The following is a 23,567-nucleotide window of genomic DNA, read 5'->3' on the forward strand; positions in this document are numbered from 1 at the left end:
GTACTTCAAGAATTCACCTGAATCTTATGCTTGATTCTACCTGCCTGGAAACACTCCTATGCAGACAACTGTGAAAGTCTAGCAATGTTACAATAATACGTCACTAAATTTTAAGCAAAGAACATGTACTATATAATTATTTCTATTGGTATTTAAGTGACAGTGAAAAAGGGTATTTGCAGACACAGTTAATTCTGCAGTACTAGGTTAGGTGGAGCTATCTCAGTAACACTTCTAAGTACTTCTCATCACTAGCAGTAATTATGAGATATAGGTCTTGAAAACAAATAACAACAATAAAACCCTTCCCTGTGAAAATACTCTACACTGTGACATAAACTCAATGTAGTTGAATTTGAAGCACACCTCATTTCATGGTGTTCTTATAAATAACATGAAATTATGCACCAATTATATGTGATGTTTATTTTGCCAACTTCCACTTTCCAAAGTGACCAAGTAAGGATTTTTGTTTGTCTGTTTTCTATAGAAATTAATAGCTTTTTAGAGACTGGCCAGAGTAAATTTTCTTTTCTGCTTCTAATCATAAATTATAACAAATTTGAAGTTTCACATTAGCAGTACTGGATTTCCATTGAGTCCTTAATGAAATACTTAGAGTTAGGTCCTTAAAAGTTACATTTCATACTAAAGGCATGTGAATATGAATATTCCTTGTGGCTTGCTTAAGGAAATGACTAGCTCCAGCCTTAAGCTTTAACTACATCTAAGTATACACAAGTTTTATACACGAAGATATATACAAAGTCAGGGTAAAGGAAACACCAGAGTATGTGGAACCAGGCTTTGGAGTGCATTACATGGATGGTAAGGAATGAGTACACGACTATTTGCAAGTGCATGTCTCATAACTGGGAGCCAGTCTCATACTGTTATGCTGCTATAAATCAAGAGGAAAATCTTTGGAATAATTGGAATTTTTGCAAGTCAGCACAGAAGCAGAATAAACTGGTATCACCATCTGCCCAAAAATGCATGGGATCAGATACATTAAAGAAAATTAAGGCAGCTGTTTACTATATGCCAGGAGTGAGAATGCCACATGGAAACAAGGGCAGATGAAAGAAACACAAGCTGATATATTATAACAAAGGAGAGGCAGAATGGCAACTTAACTAGGGATTAACATTTGTATTTGCAAGTAATATCTCTGTTGTAAATAGATACTCTAACTGCAAAGAGACTAGTGAGAACAAAAACCAAAATATAATCATTAAAATAATTTATATGGTACACATTGTGCTTATCAGAAAGAATATGTAACAGACATCCCATTTCTCTTTTTTGCTTGTCAGAAAACAATCCTTGATTCAAATTTTCTGTGTAAAACCCAGCTTTTTTATAATACAATCATAGACAATAAACCCTATGACTGACCCTGTTCTTTTGAGTGTTTTGGCATACTACCAAAAGAAGCAAAATCTGAAGAAGCCGTTATAAGAAAACAGAGAAATAAACCAGCATCCAGAACAGAAAGGGATTATTGTAAAATCTGTGTCTCTTACATAAATTGGTACAGTTTAGTTGCATCAGTCATGTTTCTGTCCTAAAGAGGTTCACTTTGGTGTTTATGGTTGAAGTTTATAAAAGCTAAGAGTCCAGCCTCTGCTTTTTTCCCCCAGTTCCCTTCTGGCACAGCATGAGATTCCTGCAAATCTGAGGGGAATGGTGGCATCAAGAACAGCTGCTTCCCAGTCCTCCCACAGCACAAGAGCTGCTGCTTGTGTGCTGGTGTCCTCAGTCAGAGAGGGAAGAGAGCATACTTCACTCTTGTCAAAAAAATAGGACTAATATTAGGTTTTCCCACTGTTCTATGTTTATCAGCAACAGACATGGCCTGGCTTGTAAATACAGAACCTGAGCCAAAGACCACTGAAGTCCCTAAGAGCTGTATGTGCGTCAGAACCACGAATATTAGCTTATCCAAACCACTTTTATACAAAGATTTTAAAACTTATAAGAAAAGGATTGAGAGAAAAGCAGTCTTCTGATAGTTTTGTGTTGGCTTTTTTTGGACCAGAGTCTAATATAAAGCACACTGTGCAAGGGGGTCTTTTTTTGGTACTCTTTGGACTAGATCCTTAAAATATGGTCACAGTAAATCACTACCATATTACATGATTACTTCTTCGCACCCTGCACTCACTTGGAATGTGTTCAAGACAAGCCCAAATTTATACCAAAATACTTGCCATGTGTTTCAGATAAGGTATAATAAACTTTGAACAGAGCAGAACAGATTTTATGCCAAACATTTCCTTTTAAACTCATTTATCTTTCTCTCTCCCTCTTCGCTCTTACACCCCCGCACCCTCACATTTTATGTGACAGTTTTGCTTCAGTAAAACAGCCTCAGCCAGTGAAGCAAATACAAGCACCTTATGAGGTGTGACTAACTTTTGAGTGCAGCCTTCTTCCTTTGCTGCTGTTTATAGATGACATAGGAGTCCTTGTTGGCCCTGCAGCTCGCTTAATTGACTTAAAGCTGGTAGTGAGCAAGTGAAACGGAAACATGGCATTCGTTAGCGTTATCATCTCCTGCCTTGTGATCAGCACTGATACCACTTTCTCTTGCCAGAATACTGATGACTTTGTGGACGCCAGTTCTCCGGGGGACATTGTTATTGGAGGCTTGTTTGCAGTTCATAGCAAAATGCTGCGTCCAGAAGAATGTCCCATCAAGCCAGTAATTCAGAATTGTGCTGGGTGAGTAACACTGGAAATTACATATATAGCAAAGAAGAAATCACCAACACCGAGCATGTACCTCTTACATTAAGATCAACAAAATCTGGCTCTCTTGCATTTCTTAGTCTTTAAAAAGACCTTGGGCATCACGTAAATTGCACATCAATTAATACAGCATGACAAAGTATGGCAAAGTTACAGTAAAAAATGCTGTGGCTGCCTGAGGAAGGGAAGGAGCATTTGATCCTATTTCAATCTTTATATGTAACCAACTAGCCCTGGAGGTTTGTGATGAACAATCAGTTAATTTCCATGTAAATGCTAATTTGTTCTATATCTCTGAAGTACCCTGCTGTGCAGTTGTTCATTATTTGCTATGAAATTGCACCTCCATGATTTGAACACAGGCAGACTGTTCCATTTCACCCAAGCACATATTAAGTATGTCCCCCACCTCACAGGGCAGCTCAGTTGTAATCTATGATACCCTGCTGACTAGATTGTAATTACTGTTATAATCATTGTAAATATTACACTTTGCATTATAATTGTGGCATTATCTTATAGGATGGTCCATATACAAACACCATGTCATGTATGCATTCAGGTTCAGACTGTTCATTAGCAGATTTATTTTGTTGGCTCCAAATCCTACTGTGCTTGAAACATACATTTTTCTGGAAAGAATGCAGAGGAAACCTGGTGAAGAACTTCCTTTGAAGCACATAATAAAGCTTTCCTAAGCCGAGGGATTCCAAATACGCACTTTCTTTAATTTTAATACAGGTGCAAATCCTCAAATTTTGTTTGAAATTCACATGCAACTTAATTCCACATCTGAATCTAATAATCAGCTGTACGTGCAGGTATCTATCTAGATTTATTTCAAAATTATGACGAAGTTGATAATTTTGTCAGTCCTCCATGATTTTTCTACAGAGTCATAATCTGTCTCAGGTCCATTTGAAATCTGATTTAGTTTGCGAGATTTGTAAACTTTAGAGAAGCTTGCTTGAGAGGAGGGTTGATTGTGTTGCAGATAACTCGTGCTAGCACAGTTCTGACGAAGCATCTGTTACAATATCCGTATATTAACTGTACTATATATATATAACTGTACTATATATATATATATATATGTGCCGTACTAACTTCATCAGGTTTAGAGAGGATCTTAGGAACATTGTTGCAACCGTGAGATATCAACCTCTAAAATATTTTCTTCTATTCCGAAATATTTAGTCCCTTCTTTTCTTTGTTTCATGCTTTTGGTGAAAGAAATACATTTTTAAAAAAGCTTAGTGAGCAGATTAAATAAACTGGGATAGCTTCATTGACTGACAGATGCTTTCTGAAGATATCACTCATAAATTTTCATGTAACATGAAAATGAAAATAATTTTTTTAGTACCTGGGTTTTGGGTTTTTTTTCAGAAAAACACTTTATTTGAGTATATTTTAAGTTTTGTATTTATTTGGCTTCATCTCCCATTTAGGTGAGACAAAAATATACAGTTTCTAATCTTTTGTACACTAAACCCCAAGCAAATCACACAAAGCATCCATCTCTTTTCAGTAGTTGTCAAATCCTAAAGGATATGTTCAAAATGGACTTTGCTTCAGCCTTGCTCCTAGCAATGTTTTTCTAAAATAAAACTTGTGTGTTTCCTGACAGCTTTGAAATTCAAGTTTTTCTTCAGACACTTGCAATGATACATGCTATTGAAACGATCAACAATTCAACGCTGTTATCTGGAGTCACTCTGGGCTACGAAATCTATGACACGTGTGCAGATGTTACAAAAGCCATGGTGTCTGCTCTGAGGTTCCTGGCTAAATTCAATTCTTCTGAGGATGTTGTAGAGCTCAAGTGTAACTACTCAGACTACATCCCGAGAATTAAGGCAGTCACTGGAGCCAGCTACTCGGAGGTGTCGATGGCAGTTTCAAGGCTGTTGGCTTTGCAACTAATCCCACAGGTAGGTTTGAGGGAATTTCATTTTGGACAGAGGGTCAAATTTACCATGCTTGGAGCAAAGGTGCAGCTCTGATCGTAGGGATTGCAAAAGCCACGTGTTTGCTACAGGGATTTGTCTCAACCTAAGGACATCAGTAGGGGTGGGATTCAACTTCAAATGGAGGGCTTGATTCACTTTTTGAAGGCAGTAAGAGCTATTCTATATGCCCAAGGCACATGTGTTTGTGTGCTGTTTGCGGATGATCCTGGGCTCTTGTCAGCCTGGCAGTGTCATTAGTCATTCCTGCATGGCTGTGCCAGGTACTCCAGTGTACCTTGGATAACACTCAAGGACTTTGCTCAGGCAGCAAAGTTACACCCGCCGTGTCTAGTCTGGCTGGTGGTGAGTATGACGATACCCAATCTCAAGCTGAAAAAAAAGAAAGACCAAATCAAATTTGGCCAGAAATTTGGAAGTTTTTTTCTGCCTAAGAGAGATTAGATGTTGGGAGTCTGTTATAACTATGGACAGGGAGGTGAGGACTACTGCTCTAAAACAGTTTTACTCCTGTTACTCCTCAAGAACTTGTAGAAGAGAAAGAATACCACAGGCTAAGATCCACACTGGTCCTTCCCAAAACATCCTTCTCTATTACTGACCTCTCTAGGACTAGTACAGTCCCACACTTGCACTTAGGCCGGTGCTTACATTTCTGCTTTCAGCATTGTAAGAGTCAGGGTCAAGGCCAGGACCAACACGGAAAAAGGAGATCCATTTTCCGCACCATCCTGTGCTGCACGTTGCATTTGGCAATTTGACATAAATTACCTCACTGCAAAGCAGCAACATAGTAACCAAACGTTGAAAAGATATAAGAACTTCAAACTGAATCTTTTCATCTGCAACGGCAGGAAGTAATTATGACCTCCAGCTCCACCACAGGAGCTAAAGTACGTATGAAAATTAAAATGCCGCACTTGAACATGATCAAAAGGCAAGTGATGGAACAAATCTGCATTGGGACGTAGAGATGGGAAAAGTGACCCAGCAGATTCTTCTCATTTATAGCATCTGCAATCTTCTGACATCAGTAATATTTGATGTCCCCTCTAGACAGGTGACTCTCATTTTGGAAAGCTTATATTTATTTTTTAAGAACTGTCAAGCAGTGTAGAAAACATAAGTGTAGGGAAAAAACCTCCTACAGAATAGAAAAGGATTAAAACTAGAGAGATTTAAATAGTAATGTACCATTTACATTTTTCTAACTACATTCACAAGAAAAAGGTAATAAATATTTTTTATGAAATAAATTATAGCATTCTGTAGTATTGGTTACTGTTTGTTTTTTTTTCTGTAAGGTTTTTCTAACAGACTTAATGATTATTTTAAAATATAGTAATTAAATCTTGGAGAGAAAATACATATGTGGTTGAAACATACCGACATACTCAGTGATAGAAAAATACTGCAAAATGTAAGGGCTCTAGAAATTTGAATAAGTCGTCAAAAAATAGTTAATGCTTCCAATGTTTTAAATATGGTTTTGAATAGCATGTTGATGGTATCTGAACAGAGTAAACCAAAATCCTTATAGCAGCATAATTGTCAGAGCCATTTTGAAAGGTTTTATTCCCTGCCTTCACTGAAGTAATTATGCACATGAGGGTGAAAATAGCGGAACTGGTACTGGGCATCAGTTGACGTGCTAAGAGCAGGGTAAGGAAACCTGCCCCATTTGACTGCACCTTGTTGATGCTCACTCAGACAAGGAGGGAGCCTGGGTCAGGCTGGATGAAAGAGCAATGGTGGCAGCTTTGGATGTCTTGGTGTCCTTTGGAGGAGACTACCTCCATAATTGAATTGTTCGCTCTTCCTAGGTCAGTCCTGCATCATCAGCTGAAATCCTCAGTGACAAAATCCGGTTTCCTTCTTTCTTCAGGACTATCCCCAGTGATTTTCATCAGACAAGAGCAATGGCCCACTTGATCTGTGAGTCTGGGTGGAACTGGATTGGAGTAATAGCCACTGATGACGACAATGGGCGGTTTGCTCTGGAGAGCTTTGGGGTCCAGGCCATGGCAAACAATGTTTGCATAGCTTTTAAAGAAATGCTGCCTGCCTATCTCTCTGACAACACCTTTCACACCAAAGTTGACCACGCAATTGAGAAGATTGTCAAGGAAACCAGAGTAAATGTTATTGTTGTCTTTATGAGACAGATCCATGTGCTCAAACTATTTAAGAAGGCAATTGAGAGGAACGTAAATAAAATCTGGATTGCAAGTGATAACTGGTCAGCTGCAGTCAAAATCAGTACAATTCCCAATATCAGACAGCTGGGAACCATTGTGGGATTTGGATTTAAAAGCGGAGACATCTCCACATTCCAAGACTTTCTGAGAAACCTTCATGAAAGGCCCACTGACAACAACAAGTTTTTACGTGAATATATTATGCTTTTGTCAGTCTGTGCACACCTGGAATATCACGATTTTCAAATGTGCATTTCAAACCAGTCCCAGGATGATCTATTGCAAAACGTTGAGAATAAACATCAGATCTGGAGACATGATTTTTTGAATGCTAACATTGAACCAGGATTTATCCATAGTACTATACTTGCAGTCTATGCCATTGCTCACGCCATTAAAGGGCAGTGCAAAGAGAGAAACTGTAAGGATCCCTCTGCCTTCACTCCCTGGGAGGTATGATGTTAATTCTTTCAGGTGTCATTCTCTCTGCATAACTTTCACCTCATCTTTGCTCTCACAGTTCTGGATTTACTGGCTTGGTCCTTTTACTAAATGACTTTTTATTCTTGTTCCTGCTTTTCTTCACCAACTGAAATCACAGAGTATGCACTAGAGCAGCAGTATCTAACTGCTGCAGTGATAAGAAGAACTAGACTCCAGTTTTGTCTCCCTTTTTTCGGCCCATGTAGATTCAGAGGCTCCTGGTGCTAAGCCATGGCTGTGTTCTGCTATAGATAGAGAACAATCATTGCATTTCACATACAGATAGCTAACTGATGGTGAGTAACTGCATACCTGCCATCTCCTCCTTCATGGGTACAATAGCAACAGCTGTAAAAGTGTGACTCCAAGAAGGGATCTTTAGCTGCTGGGCTTCATTAGCTACCCTAATACTTCCCCCACTACCTTCAAAGAGCACACAGAGTAGGCATCAGCTCGGATGAAGGCTCCAGTCTGTAGGCTTCTTGCTTGAGCATCTTGCTAGCTACTCATATGGGATAGAATAAAACTTATAGTCAATCTACAGTTGACGTATCAGCTATTCAGCTACTAGTGGTTGGTCCTGCCGCTGCAAACCACTGTAATACACAGCAATGAGTGCTCTTGAGAAATGGGGATATTGCAGTACAGGAGCATTGACCAAAGACTTTCGGTTTTCCTCTCTCTCACCATTGTCTCCATTTCGTCTGAATTCAGATATTTTCCTCTATAATGAATCTTTACTTGAAAGTGAAAATGCAATAGCTTACTCCTCTATCTCATCTTGATTTATACTGAAGTAACTGGTAGAAAAATTAGACACAATCTTTAAGATGAGTGAGGTTACTTGTTACCAAACTCTACTGGGTGGGAAAAAAAGAGGAAAAATCAGACAAGTAAACCTGACCTGACCTTTTACCCAAGAACCTGCTCAGGAGTATTCACTTTTACACACTTTTACTCAGAGGATTAAACAAAAGTTCATTTAAAAGTCAAACAACCACTGAAGCACTCTGACTTGCTCTGACCTCTTATCCTAGGTCAGGGCAGGTCAAACCAAGATAGGAGATTTGAAGAAAAAAACCCAACCAGTAACGATCAGACTCGTACATGAATTTGTAAATGCAAATGGGACAAATTCAGGACTGCTCTATAGGGGATGGAAATTTATGGAGCTGCATTTACATCATTGCTAAATTAAATCCCAAACCACCCAAATTAAAAGTCTTGTTAAGAGGTTAAGAACTCATGAAGAAAACAGGTAGTTTTTCCCCGTGCTGTTTTCATAATACATTTCCTCTACACTGAATTTAAACCCTCTAGAAATGGAGATATATATAAAGCTTAAGATGCATTTAATCCATATCACACACCTCCACATACAGAGAAACGACAGAGTCATCGGTGTTACCGACTTTGCAAAAATAACCATCAGTTACATCAAAGTGTAGCTAATTATTAGCCCTTTCTGTCTGAAGCTCAAGATGTATTAAAAAACCTCTGTTGTTCCCATATGGTTAGAGAAATTGGAAAAGTGGAGAAGAGAAAGATTAAATGACTAGCCTGAGTATATACAATAAAAAAATTCCTATTCAGACCCACACAACTATGCAGAATCCAACTCAAATGCTATGTTGGTTAGAAGCACACTTTGGTTCTTCACAAATTGGTAGAGATGCAGTGAGAGTATATGAACTCTAGAAAAGATTACATGTTATATATGAAAAAATGACACATTATATACACCAGATGTGTCATATACATATATTTGCCAAAGCCTATTGAAGTAATATCCTTGTCAGTATGTTCATTAAATGCTGCAAATACCACAAATGGACCTATGTGAGAGCATGCTTTTCCAAAAACAGTTAAATTCAGCCTCTTACCAAAATCTTAGGGGTTTTTTCTTGTTAATAAATCCCTGTTGCCAAAAATCATTAGATCTGCAAAAGATAAAGCCTATGCTTCACTTAAGAGCCATGGTAGCTAATGAAAATCCTTCTATGGTCTCCCCATGAATTGGGAGTGAGCTATATATGCCTCAACCTGTCCTTTTCTAGATTCACACAGAACTTTTGGTCTGGCTGTTCATGATGAGGGAGACAGAAATTTCCCCGTCTAACAGAATGGATTGCAATATGAAGCTGGTCAGTTGCCTTGTCAAAGCATGCTTGTTTTGATATTCCCTACGACCTGACAAATATGGCCTTGGCATTTATTGCCACTGTGCCATCGGTCACTCCGTCTGAGCAAACTGACATGTATTGTTTGTTTAATGGTTCTGAGTCTCACCTTGCAATACACAGTATCAGTCAGAGTCACAGCTGAAAACAACATTAGATATTTCCAGACACGCTGGGGGAGGTTAGTCTGGAAGCAAATGTTGCCCAGATCAACTCTGGTGACAGTCAAGTAACAACAGGAGCATCACTCACAGTGTTCTTTACAAGAAGGGGAGTTCCAAAAGGCCATTAATTCTTGCAAGCAAAAATCTTTTCTTTCCCATCATTGTACCAAAATTTCCAAGGCTGGAAACATGAGTATTTGTACACATTGCATAGAATTAAGGAATGACGATTTTTTTCTTAATAATGTAATTCTGTGTCAGACATCAAATTAAACAGTTGTAAAGATGACTTTTAATTTTAAGATTTCTTTTACTCCTAAAAAGCAACATTTCTTCTTCACTTGATATTATCATACAGATGTTAAACTATTGAGTTTATCACATGGGCACGATACTGATGTATGTTCTTGTTCCTTATATGCAGCTCCTTGAAGAACTTAAGAAAGTTACAGTCATTGATGATGATAAAGAAATCAAGTTTGACTCCAACGGAGATATGAGCACCAGTTACGACGTACTTCTTTGGAAAGAAGTTGATGGCCACATGGAAATCACTGCTATGGCAGAATATGACCCAGAGAAAGGTCACTTTATCTTTGAGGATGAAGCGAAAAAAAAAGAATTTCTGGATTTAAAGGTAACTTTTAATTTGTTGACATAGCATATGAAATTTTTTTCATATGTTTTCTTCTCCCTCCAATATTTGCAACTGAAATACACATCAGCTAGAAATCTCTTGTGGTTTGATGTTCTCCTTTTAGAGAAAAGAACCCTCTGTTCAACCACTTTCATGCACCCTGAGAAGCATGTTAGCCTGTAGCAGGCTCAGTGATCTGAAATTGAGTTATTTCTCCAGAATGCTCCCAGATTTTCTAAGATGAGAAATTATGTCTGTCCTACTCCAGAATCTTGAAAAGGGTTTTTAAAATAAAAAATGACCGTGTATAAAAGCCCCCTCTCTTACATACCACCACCAGTTATTTTGTACATGAAGACTCCTATCTGTTGACTTTACTGTCTAAAAAAAAAAAAAAAGAAAAAGTTAAAAAGTTTTGTTGACTATTTGCTCCTGTTAGAGCTGGGATCAGCACGACTGCAGGAGTCTGAGGTAGGTTGTAAGGATGTACCATCTGGAGGCCCAGCACTGGTGTAGTAGGTGGCCTTGGCCAGTTCCAGCTGGATAATCTGTCATCTGTGCATGGGTGGAGGTCTTAGTTCATTGTGCAGCCCTGTGCTGCAAAGCATTCACCACCAATGGGATGGGGAGAGGCTGCCTACCAAGTGGGCTGGATTTGAGTCTCAGTGTGTGGTCTCAGCTGATAGAAAAGCCTGGGGACAGCAGGAAACCTCAAATCTTGTCCCTCTTTGTGGCACTGACCAGGATGGCAAGGAAATGTCTCTACCTCCTCATAAGCACCATCTTGGAGGCAGAAGAAATATCAGCGTCCCTCAGGACTGCTTCTCCATTTTACAAAAAATTATCTTTGGAAGGAGGACCTGAACTTAGACCTTGAGAGAAGGCTCTGATCACACACCCTAGAGTGGTGCTTCATGAGTCAGGGATGAGCTGCTGAGGGTCAGGAACGTTGGCAGAGGTGTCTCCCCTAAGACGAAGTGTCTCACCCCAGCTCAGAGCAGCTGAGCAGGTTTGCAAGATCTCACTTGTGAAGCAGTCCACTCGAATCCTCTATCAGATGCTTCTGGGCTTTCTTTGGAGATGATCCTCAGCAGTTTAAATTCCAGGTTTAAAGATGGATGAGACACTTTGATCTCGCTTTTAAAGGTACAGATGATTCCACTAATTGGCATTCAGAGCCAAAAAATACAATTATCAGGTAGATAATGGCTTATCCTGTCACTTGTTGACTTTGTGGAGAAAATACAAGAAACATGGAGCCTAAAATGCCTTTTTTTCAGCATAATTTTCAGATTCCCTTGAAATATATTAGAAATAAAAAGAGAGTGCAAATTGCAGAATTACTGGAAGTTTATTTTAATGTTTATTAGTAATTAGGTGTGCCTGAGCTGTTTTTTTTTTCTCTGCACACTGAAGAAGGTTCAGTCAACATGCTCCCAGCACTGCAGACCAGGGCAGATGAAAAAAGTTACAGGAAGTCCACACACATGCTGCTATGAGTGTGCTTACTGCCCAGAAAACCATTACAGCAATCAAACAGGTAAGGAATTGTGATCCAAATAAAGGTTTATTTAGACATCAATATAATTGTTTTGTTTGGGTATAATGTGCCTTTACAACCTTGGGTATAACTTTGGAATGAGATTAAAATATTTGTTTATGCTCAGTGTCCCAAATACTAGTGTTTGGCCTATAAAACTTGGTTTAAATGCCTTTTTAGAAGACCAAATTTAAAGCAATTAGATTTTCCAGCTGACTAGCATTATCCTTTGTTAGGATGGAAAGTCTGGCTGGTTTATCAGTGAGACTGACTCTCATTAAAATAGAGCCTTGCTTCCCTGTCTTTCTGCAGTACAGCCAGTCCAATAAAGAAGAAATTCTTCACTGTGAGGGTGGTGAGGCACTGATATGGGTTGCCCAGAGGAGTTGTGGCTGCCCCCTCCCTGGCAGTGTTCAAGGCCAGGCTGGATGGGGCTTGGAGCAACCTGGTCTAGTGGGAGGTGTCCCTGCCCATGGCAGGGAGGTTCTAACTAGATGATCTTTGAAGGTCCCTTCCAGCCCAAACCATTCTGTGAATCTATGAAGGTCAAGGGTCATGTATTTTGCTTACCAGCATGTTTTTTGTCTTACCAAGGAGTACTGAGAAGCTTGATATAACTGTACAGTAATATTTTCTAATATCAAATCTTATGCGAACTTTACCACTGGTTCATTTATAGGTTTAAGCAAAGTTTTTTTAAGGGAAAAATTAAATATGGAGGAGACAGATGGAATTAAGACATTTGGGTTACAATGTACTTTTAACATCCTGAGAGCAGAAGGAAAATAAATTTTATCTTTTTAGTTCAAATAATTGTGAAATTTCTCCATATCAGAGGACAGGAATTTTAAAGCAAAAGTAACCTTTCAAAGCATAATATAAAGCAAAGTTTATTCTTGCTGTTGTAATTCAAAAGCTGTCTGTAAAGAGAAAACTGTGTTTTTTCTTGTCAAAATAGGTAAACGAAAGAAACATAGTTCCAATTTCTTTAAGATAATTGATTTACTCTCAAGTCATTGTTCAGGTTCCAGTTAAAGTTTGCCTGTCCAGAGCTCTGGCCAGGTCAGGTATCGCCGGTCAGCGATCACCAAGACAGGTTTAGGACCCTACTCATTCTCCCTGTCCCCTCCCTGCCCTGGCTGCAGGCAGCCCCTGCTCCCAGCCGGCAGGCATTCCTCCTTTGCTGCTTCTGCCGCTGCCACCGCTGCCGCCGCAGCCCTGCAGCTCCTCCGCCTGGACGGCGGCAGCAATAGTGGGAGCAATCGGTCCCGCCCGTCCCCCTTGGCATCCCTTCCCACCCTGCTCCTGTATCTCAAGCCTCGATAATCCACGGCGCAGTTTATTTACTTCGGGTTCCTAAGCTGTATCTTCCTTTTCCCTCCTTTCAGATATGGATTACTGCTACCGATGTAACAACAAAACCTACTGGGCTCCCGTCAACAGTACCACATGCTACAGAAAGACAATCCATTTCCTCGCCTGGACTGACTGGTTTGCTATTTTCCTCCTCCTCCTCTCCACTTTTGGGGTTGTGTTGGTTCTGTCAATTAGTGTAATATTTACTAAAAACTTGAACACGCCAGTTGTAAAGGCGTCTGGAGGTCTAACTGTCTGCTATATTATTCTCTTCAGCCACTTGTTAATTTTTTTGAGCACCATCTTCTTCATAGATGAACCCACAGAATTCAAGTGTAAAACTAGGCAAGCCCTCTTTGGCATAAGTTTTGCACTCTGCATATCATGTATTTTAATAAAGTCACTGAAAATTTTACTAGCCTTCAGCTTTGATCCCAAGCTGCAGAATTTCCTGAAATGCATGTATAAACCTATTCCTGCTGTGGTCACCTGCACCGGAATTCAAGTTATCATTTGCACCTTCTGGCTAATATTTAGGACACCTTTTGTAGAGCAAAATTTCTCAATCCCAAGAGCAATAATCCTGGAGTGCAATGAGGGCTCTGTTGTGGCTTTTGGGATTATGTTGGGCTACATCGCTGCCCTAGCCGTCATTTGCTTCATATTTGCCTTTAAAGGTAGGAAGTTGCCGGAGAACTACAATGAAGCTAAATTCATCACCTTTGGCATGCTAATTTACTTTATAGCGTGGATTGTATTTATCCCTGTCTATGCAACTACCTTTGGCAGATACCTGCCAGCAGTGGAAATCATCGTTGTTTTAATATCTAATTATGGAATCCTCTGCTGCACTTTTCTTCCAAAGTGCTATATCATCATTTACAAGCAAGAAACAAACACAAAATCTGCCTTTCTCAAAATGCTTTACACTTATTCCTCCAAGAGCGCAGGCAGCGTTGCTGTTAGTCAGGTTTCTTTGGATTCAAAGTCCTCCAGCTCCCGAGCTACTATCTTGGACTCGTGTAAATCTGAGAAAAACTCTGTGAATGGGAACTGCCATTTCCAAGCGCCTGGGCAGAGACTAATAAAAGGGAAAGATCTTCCTAAAAATACTGCAAGCACCATGGCCAGGAAAAGACTCTCCAGCATATGACTGGTCAGCGTTAAAGTACTAGCAGATGAAAAGCCATCTTAGGGAGCCATTTCTCTTTCGGGTCTCTTTCCTTTTGGCATTCCCAAAGAGAGCAGGCCACACGAAATGCCTTCTCCTCTGGAACTTTAGCAGTTATCCATTACCAGATTTGCAAGGCTTTCCTTGCTCACGGAGTCCAGACCCTGCTCCGGCGAGCACCATGAGCTGCAGTCCCCTTCAGCAGCTCCCTTCCCACTCACGTAAACCTGCGGGAACGTCTTGCGCCGTCTCACTTCCCTGAATGAGGCAGAAGCATCAGGAAATTACTATTTCTCACAGACATAGAGGCAGGAACATACGGGTTTACCCCACTTTTGCATCTTTGATGCCCAGCTGTTTAAGGAGCTCTTCTACTGACCTGGCTCTGTTTTACAGATCAAACAGAACCCTCTCCCAGCCTTTGTTTGCTAGGCTAAACAAGCCCAGTCCTTTAGTCTCCACTTTTAAGATAAGCTTTCCATTCTCCTGAACATCCAAAAGTAATCCCTTTTCATCTGGTATCAGAGAATCCTTTTTATTTTACTCCCCAAAATTGCACACCTTCTTCCAGGTGAGTGCTGCAGTAACTTTTGAAGTTCCTTGTATTTAAAGACAGGTCTATATAAAAATTAAAGAATTTCTCTGGAGCTCTGTAGTTATACGTATGTTCATCTGCTTTTTTTTTCCCCGTAGTCAGAGGAAATATGCTGATTCACCTCACACACCTCCTCTGGCTCATGAGGAGGCGACTTACTGTGTTGGTACCCAGTTATCTGCTTAATTGAAGATATAATGTCAATGCGTAACATCAAAACTTACAAACTGATTCTTCTCATCAGCCTAAATAATATGATGACCAGGATCAGCACGAGCGCATCCTGGGAATTTTAGCTTTGTTTTGATACGTATTTTAAAAATCTGATTTTGAACAAAAAAATGACAAGGCACAATGCCAACACCTAGAAATAGCACAAGAATGATCTGATGTGAGCTGCACTGGATGAGTCTTGACTCTGTAGCTCTGCTGTGCCTCCTGTACGAGAGGCGAAAGGCACATTCAGAGGAGGAATTTTTTTGTTGGGACAACAGTACTGCAGAGCTTTTTCAAACCTGAAACAGCAGAGCTCTGTTGCTTTTTGCAACAGGACTGTGAAGAATGTTTTTCTGCGTTCATAAAGCCTGTGGTCTGGAGCATAGAAACTTCTGTGCTATGTTACTGTCAAATAACACCAAGTCCCTTGAGTTTTGTTCATGCTTCTGTTTAGATCTGGAATAATTGGATGCTGTGGCAGGCCAAAATAAAATTAATTAGATTTGGTGTTACACAGACATACTGTATTATTATTATGTACAATACATCTATTTTTCTATAATTTCTATTTATATGCTGTATCTCATATCTATATGACTTTTCTACTCATATTTTGTTAAAAATAGCTATAAATCACATTTAAACAATGGACACAGGCAATGAAATTACTTTGATGTGTAGACCACGTATGTAATATGTATCTCTGAAAACTTTTAAAGTAATTTGAATGTCGAGAGTGCAATGTACATACACATTTGAGTAATTATTTAAGTTCTGTAACTGATTGGAAGAATGAACATTTAGGCACATGTATTTATATGATGAATGTTGTTCATGTGTCAGTTGTTACAAATACTGTTCTGAATACAAAACTGTGTACAGTAATGTTAAAATTCCTGCAATTTGGCTGCCAATGCAGCAAAAGTCTCTCCCCAAAAGAGGGAAGCAAAGCTTAAATTGCAGAACGACTGTCAGCACTAAGCTGGTTAGAAAAGTTAATTTGGCCCTAATGTTGGATGCGTATTTAGTGTTTGAGCATGCTACGTCTTGAAGATATAAGGAAAGGGGATGATTAAAGCCATATTGTTATATAAAATTGAGTTTGCTTACTTAATTTCCTTACCTTTGCCCAAGAACTTTGTTTTGGCCCTGAACAGCAGCAATATATGCAGCTGTGCAGTGTTTCCACCCAGCAGATCTAAACCTGCTTCTTAAGAAACGTCCTTTAGGCTGGAAGCTGAGTATGGTAGGGCATCCCCCCTACAGCACAGTGAGGTCAGACCATGCGGGGCTGAAGGGGTCGGCTCTTCTTTATGACTGAGAGCACACCCTGCTAGCTTACTTCAGAAGGATCCCAACATCACTGGCTTGAGGAGCAGGCCGTGGTGACAGCGCTGTGAAGGTTTCTACGGAGTTATCTGTAAGGAAAGACATCCCATATGGCAGAATTTCAAAGGAGTCCTGCATGCTATACCTGCCTCTCTAGCTATTCAGGTCTTCTGCCTAAAGCACTGTCAATGGTGGAGCTGGGAGGATGTTAACAGATTTGCTATCTAGACTTGGCAGAAAAAAGAGACACTGTACCCAGGCCGTGTTACACATGTCTTTAAATTCCTTGTCTGCAAGAAGCAAGTGATCATGTGTAGGTAAAACATAAAGGGATTGTGCTACCCTATGCAGAGCATGTAAAAAAAGCTGAAAATAGGTGTTTGTGATGCTAAGGAAGCATTTGCACACATTCCCCTGTCCAGAACGGTAAGTATTCCAGCAATCCAACTATTCCTGATACCAGGCACGGGGACATTAACTGAACCTGAAATAGATTTTCACCCGCAGAGCACAGAACAGGAATTACCTTCTCAAGTCACAGCAAAGTCTTGGCATGGCCACCCAAGAGCCACAGCCCATAGGTCAGACCCTGTGGGGCTGAAGGGGTCGTCTCTTCTTTCCGACTCAGAGCACACTTTGCTACCTTATTTTGGGAAGATCCCAACACCACTTCTCAAAATGCCAACCCTTATGTGCCCACCTGCATGTTTTCCATCTCTGAGAGCAATAGAGAGGACAAATGTCCCCAAATATAGTGCTGTCCACAGAGAAAGCAAGCATGAAAATGCCATATGTTGAGGTCAGTGGGAGGCTGCTCTGGATGTAACCACTATCTGACTTTTCAGGGGGTTATGTCATTCATCGTTAATAATGCTAAATCATGCATTCTGAAGCCACTATCTCGCAGTGTGCAGTATCTCTGGAGAGGATGAAGTCAATGAAGGCCACCAATTTTTTTAGGTCCTCCCTCCAGGTCACAATTCCCTCAAGATTTCAGTAGCTCTAGCTGCGCAAGTGCCTTTCAGCTGCCCATAATCTTTAGAGCATTTCTTTGGCGAGTGCTGAGAGCCATTTATTTGAGCTCCAGGCTTCCCCCCAGCAGCTCTGCCGATGGCCATTGGAACGACAATGATTCTAAATGTGCGGGTTACCAGCATGGCTAGCAGCTAACAGCAGTTGTTGGGGTGCTGCTCGTAATGTATGGTGCTGAGCAGCCCAGCTCAGATGTGCTGACTTTTCCTACCTTTCCCAGCTGTGTCTCCAGAGACAAGGAGTGCTGCTTGACACTACGCTGCTCTCTTTGAGCAGGGAGAAGGCAAAGGGAAAGGGGCTACAGACAGATCACAACCCCAGTATCACTCTCTAGGTGATTTCTATTGATGTTTAGATCGGACATTGAAAAATTTCTTTACTGTAAGAGTGGTCAAGCATCGGAACAAGCTGCCCGGGGACGTGGCGGAGTCACCATCCCTGGGGGTGTTCAAAAAATGTGTTGATGTGGCACTTTGGCACATGGGTTACCGGGCATGGTGGTGTTGGGTTGACGGTTGGACTTGGTGATCTTAGAGGTCTTTCCCAGCCTTAATGATTCTGAGTGTCATCATCTCTCCAACGATGTTCTGAAATATGGTAGAGCTGCTCAAAGAGGGGGGGGGGGGGTGGATGGAGAGGTGCACACTCTTCCTTTTTGTTATTTTTAGAAGGACATGAGCTGCTCGGGGGGGGGGGGGGGGGGGGGGGGGGGGCGAGGGGTTGGAGGTGGAAGGGTGCGCACTCTTCCTTTTTGTTATTTTTAGGACATGAGAAAGCTGGTGTGGAGCTTCGACTCAGGGAGCCGGGATCTTCTGTTTCGAGAAAGGCTCGTTTGCTTTCAGAAAAAAAAAGCGGCTCACCTCTAGCTCTACTCCTCAAAACAGCTCGGTGGGCAGGATGGCGCTGAGGGGGACCGGCCCTGCCCGTCCTCCCCCGCCCCGCCGAGCCCCTCCAGCCGCGCCCAGGGCGCGGCTGGAGGGGCTCGGCGGGGCGGGGAGGACGGGCAGGGCCGAGGCGGCGGGAAGGCGGGCCCGGGATCTCTCCCGCCGAGGCAGAAGGCACCGCCGCGCCGCTCCTCACCGCCCTCACCGCCCTCACCATGCTGCCGGCGCGCCTGCGCCCGCGGCGGCTCTTTCCCGCCTCGCCGCTCCGCCTGCCCGCACCGCGGGGAGCCGGGGGGCCCGCCCGCAGCCCGGGCACCACCACCCCCACCCGCGGTAAGGGGCGCTGGGGGGGGGGGGTGGCGGCAGCTCGGAGGGTGGCAGGCGCTTGGGTTCGGCTGGGTTGGGGGAGGTCGAACAGCAGGGACACATGCGGGGGTTGTTCAAGAGGCTGCGTGGAGGTAACGGAGGTTTAATCCCTGAGTTACTCTTCCAGCGACTAGGATAGGCAGGGGTTTCCCCCTTCCAGCACCCATCGTTCACTCTTAGTGGATGGTTTGACGGGTTTTTTTCCTAATCTTTTAGCCGAGCAGGCTCACAAGGTGGTTGCAAGTTACAAACCTTCGAAGTTTGACAAAAAAATCCTCCTCTGGACTGGACGTTTCAAGACAGAAGAAGAGATTCCTCTCAGGATCCCGTAAGTGTGCTGCTCTTGTCCAAGGGGAATCACGGAATCAGAGACTGGTAGGGGTTGGAAGGGACCTCTGGAGATCATCTAGTCCAACCCCCCCCCCCGCTACAGAAGGTTCACCTAGAGCAGGGTGCACAGGATGGCATCCAGGCAGGTTTTGAATATCCTCCACAACCTCCCTGGGCAGCCTGTTCCAGGGCTTTGCCACCCTCAAGGTATAGAAGCTTTTCCTTATGTTGAGGCGGAACTTCCTGTGCTCCAGTTTGTGCCCGTTGCCCCTTGTCTTGTCACTGGGCACCACTGAGAAGAGCCTGGCCCTGTCGTCTTGACACTCACCCTTTAGCTATATTTAAGTGTTGATAAGATCCCTTCTCAGTGTTCTCCAGGCTAAAGAGCCCCAGGTCTCTCAGCCTTTCCTCATAAGAGAGATGCTCCAGTGCCCTAATCATCTCAATAGCCCTCCACTGGGCTCTCTCCAGTAGTTCCCTGTCCGTCTTGAACTGGCGGACCAGGGAACATGGAGCTGAAGGGAAGACAGTGGTGTGATCCTGATCTAAAGTTTTTCCACAGAGTTTTAACTGGTCATTTTTTCAACACTGAAAACTTGGAAACAAATTAGAGGGCGAAAGAATTTCCTGTCCTGGTTAGAGGTTAAGATGAAAAAATGTTCCTTACTGGAGTCCCCAGAGCCAGGGATTAAGAACTGGATCCATCTGAGCAGATAGCCTTGGTTACATTTATGTTCTGGCTTGTTTATTTTGATTATTCCTAATGTGCAATCAGAGAAGGATGTTATTGGTAAACAGTATTTTCTGTTTATAGCTCCCATAAGCAGTTCTAAGGGAGCTGACTCTCACTGAATGATTACATCCAACAAACTAGGATTTGTTATATAATTTGAGGAAAAATAGAGAAGGTTATGAGAGAAACATCCCCCACCAAGGAAAACTGACTCCTTGACATAGCTTTAGCCTCCCATTCTTGCTGACCCACTGGACTAGATGATTGTTGAAGGTCCCTTCCCACCCAAACCATGGTGATTCTGTGGGTCTCTGACTTGTTGAAAGTTGGTGTCCCCCAAAGGGGTCAGTCACTGAACACATGAAACCCCTCTAATGCCAATTGCTGCCTTTTTCTTAGGATATTTGATAGCGTGTTAGACGTCTCTCTCCAGGACACTACTTTTTGTCATCACAGCATGTCCCTGTCCTGGGTAGGACGCTGAGCATAAGCAGCGTGCAGAGCTGTGTCACACAACAGGTACATCCTCTGCCAGTTCCTGTTGGTTCCTGAACAGTTTCACTAGTGTTTGCTGAGCTGGACAGTGGCTTTCTGAACAGTCCAGCCTCTCTTGTACTGTCTTAGTCTTGCCATCTTCCCCTAGAGAAAGGTTCAGACAGGTCTTAGAAGCTCTAAAAGCTATTCAAGTCATCAGGGCGTGTTTATGAAGACACATGCGTTTGCCAGTCCGTGCACACACACGCACACAAATCACTCATTTCTGTGCGGTAGCTGGCCTGGCAAGTGAGGGTCACCAGTTTGTGCCTTCTGGGTGAGCAAAGTCTTTTTAGAACTGTAAGATCATAAATAGTAATATACCAAAAGAAGCTAATTGTGAGACGTTGAAGCTAAACTGTGTCATTGCTTAAACTATTAAAAAAAAAAAAAGTTGCATGATACTGTTACCTGTGAACACAATCTAGCTGCTGAAGATAGTGTGCATTAAGGGTCAAATCCGCAGTCCTTACTCAAGGTTGTTGGGTTGTTGTGGGGTTTGTTTGTTTGTTTTAAACACTGTTACTGACTTCAGCAGAACTTTACCCAGAGTCTTGATGAAGGATTGAGTAGCAAAGGCCCTAATGTGCAATTAGGGGAGAACATAATCAGGTCTGTTTTCCTTAAAGCAGAGGCAGAAAGCAGGGAGAAAGTGAAAATCTGCTTCAGAAGTTTCAATTAGTGCATTGTGAAATAAGATTAGGCTAATAAGCCAGACTAATGACATTTATGGTTTTGCTTTTGTTGCTACAAATGGATTAGTGGATTAATGATTTTATGTGCTAGTCTGATGTGTGGTTTGTTTTAAAGGTGATGGTTACCATTGTACAAAACAAAAGCAGTCGCTTAGAACTGCAGGCATTGTCGGTCGCCTGCAAGAAAGGTGGCGTGCACAACGTGTGCTTGTGTGTGCGCTGGCAGGGAAGGGGGGAGCATGGCACAGCCGCTCGTCAGGCTTGCCCTCTTCCATGGCATTAAGCCTCAGAGAAGCAGGGCAGCCCTCAGCCTTGGCACAGGTCCCGTTGGGCAGAACTTCCACTGTAAAATCTCCAGCCTCTGCCCCATCCCACCACTCATCTTTAAAGTAAAGCTGAAGGTGTTTGGGGGAGAGAGATCATTATAAAATCTTTACTGACAACATAAAATCTATTCTTTATGCAACTATCCTTTTTACATATATATATGAATAAAACCATAACTATATATGATGTATAATTATATTCTGTGTCTTACTAATATATGTGTCTTTATATATATAAAGCATTCCTATGCAATTTATGGAAGGAAAATAGCGTACGTCTTAAAAACTGTTCTCCCAGGTACAATGTCTGCCTCAGAAAAAGACTTAGCTGGAAGTTTTAAGACAATTTTAGCGACACAGAGGGTTCCTGTACTGCTGCTTCTCAGGGGTATGCCGCCTGCTCACACGGGAGAAGAGTGGAAGCTGAACCAAGGCAGCTTGCCAAGGCTGGACAATGCCTCTGCTGCAGCAGCTGCTGCCAAACACAGGGCAGAAGTTTTCATTACTTTTGCCTTTGATGACCAGCAAAAATAATCGTGTAGACTGTTCTCGTGTAGGGGTGTGCTCCTGCAACAGTGAGAAGGCTGACACCAGCTGCCCACTTTAAATAAAGCTGCTGCTTTTCTAAAGACCTAAAAACTTGTAGCTCGTGCAGTACAAACTCTGTTTTAATCACCTGCCCAAGTACATAAAGTCCCTAGCCTACCACGTACAGGACGCCATCTAAACTGGTTAGATATGACAGTAATTAATTTCTAAAGTTAATTTTCAATAAAAGGAACTTGCTTTGACCACATTTGGCTGATACCGCATGTACTTCTCCATCTGTTTGAAACAGATAAACCCCTTTAATTTTCACTATGTTTAAACAGAGCTTAAGGTATGATTTCTGGTGTATCTAACCCAAGTATTTAAATGCAAATATTTATTGCGTGAGCAATTATTTTTTCAGCTAAAAAAAAAAAAAAAATCAGCTTAAATCCATTAAATGTTGCTTTTCCACTGCAAATGGATTAGGGCCAGCAAATGCAAAGTTCTTGGGTGCTACAAAACCAATCATAGCAAGCTGAGGATGCTTGTTTTAGAAGCCAATTCTATTTTTTATTTTTCAGTTGTGATGTTATTTGTGATGCTTTGAAGAAGAGATACCTCACAGTTTTGTAATGGTTCAATTCAATGACTTTAATTGCAGGCCAGAGATGCTAGACAGGGCGAGAAACAAAGCTCGAGTTAAAGCTTGTTACATCATGATTGGACTCTCCATCGTTGCCTGTTTTGCAGTGATTGCCTCAGCTAAAAAGGTGAGTACAGCGCCAGCTCGTTACCACACAGCATACTTAGAAATGATGGAATTCTGCGAAAAGTAGACAAACCTAAACAAGCAGCAGCAGCAGCTTACACCTGCCCCAGTTTTAGCTAACTGGTGACCTGTCACCCCTGACACTTGAGTACTTGCTGGCTGTTCCTGAGATGGGGTAGCTTTCCCCGAGGGGCATCGTTACCCCTACTACGCTGCTCTGACGTAGATGTTTTACTTCCGCAGGCTGCTGCACGCCACGAGTCCCTGACGAGCTGGAACCTGGCGAAGAAGGCCAAGTGGCGGAAGGAGGCAGCGCTAGCAGCGGAGTCCAAGACCAAGTAACTTCGTATGAAATGCTGAATGTCCTTGGAGGAGCAGAATTAACTGTTGCCCAGAGCGATTAGGGAATTTCAGCAGTAAGTGGACAACTGTAGCATGGCCCACACTGGAGCCAATAAGGGTAGTTACAGGATCACAAAACGAAATCAAGGTCTCGTCTTAGAGAGCTACTCTATGTACTTGTTGCATATAATGCTAAGATTAGTTAGAATGTTTTGCATATGATTAAAAGCAGTGATTAATTTCAAAGGAGATGAGGGAGTTCCCTAAGAATGTCAGGAATGTTTGGTTAGGTATTTACAAAACTTATTTTAAACCAAAAAGTTCTCTGTCTGGTGACAGTGCATAGTTTTACAGAACACAAATCAGCCAGTTTGAATTCCTCTGCCTCAATGCTGTATTCGCAACTGTGTTTCCTAGTTTAAGAAGCCACAC

At 41.9% G+C, this 23,567-nt stretch overlaps 2 protein-coding genes across 3 annotated transcripts; both read left to right on the forward strand.

Moving 5' to 3' along the window:
- Positions 1-2,533: 2,533 nt before the first annotated feature.
- On the forward strand, positions 2,534-14,435 carry GPRC6A (G protein-coupled receptor class C group 6 member A). 2 transcript variants are annotated; one of them, XM_086461275.1, is made up of 7 exons: positions 2,534-2,727; positions 4,385-4,688; positions 5,579-5,617; positions 6,548-7,375; positions 10,174-10,386; positions 11,803-11,926; positions 13,315-14,435. In XM_086461275.1, the coding sequence occupies exons 1-7, from the start codon at positions 2,534-2,536 to the stop codon at positions 14,433-14,435; spliced, it is 2,823 nt and encodes a 940-aa protein (XP_086317401.1). The 2 variants fall into 2 exon arrangements, with proteins under 2 accessions (XP_086317401.1, XP_086317402.1); XM_086461276.1 differs by lacking the exon at positions 5,579-5,617.
- A 4,289-nt stretch (positions 14,436-18,724) lies between these two features.
- Positions 18,725-23,554, forward strand: FAM162B (family with sequence similarity 162 member B). The gene is made up of 4 exons (XM_086482429.1): positions 18,725-18,842; positions 19,092-19,203; positions 22,686-22,794; positions 23,037-23,554. Exons 1-4 carry the CDS (start codon positions 18,725-18,727, stop codon positions 23,133-23,135), a joined length of 438 nt encoding a protein of 145 aa, XP_086338555.1. The 3' UTR covers positions 23,136-23,554.
- Positions 23,555-23,567: the final 13 nt, after the last annotated feature.

Source organism: Leptosomus discolor, chromosome 2 (genome assembly GCF_034619465.1).
Source record: "Leptosomus discolor isolate bLepDis1 chromosome 2, bLepDis1.hap2, whole genome shotgun sequence".
Classification (NCBI taxonomy): Eukaryota; Metazoa; Chordata; class Aves; order Leptosomiformes; family Leptosomidae; genus Leptosomus; species Leptosomus discolor.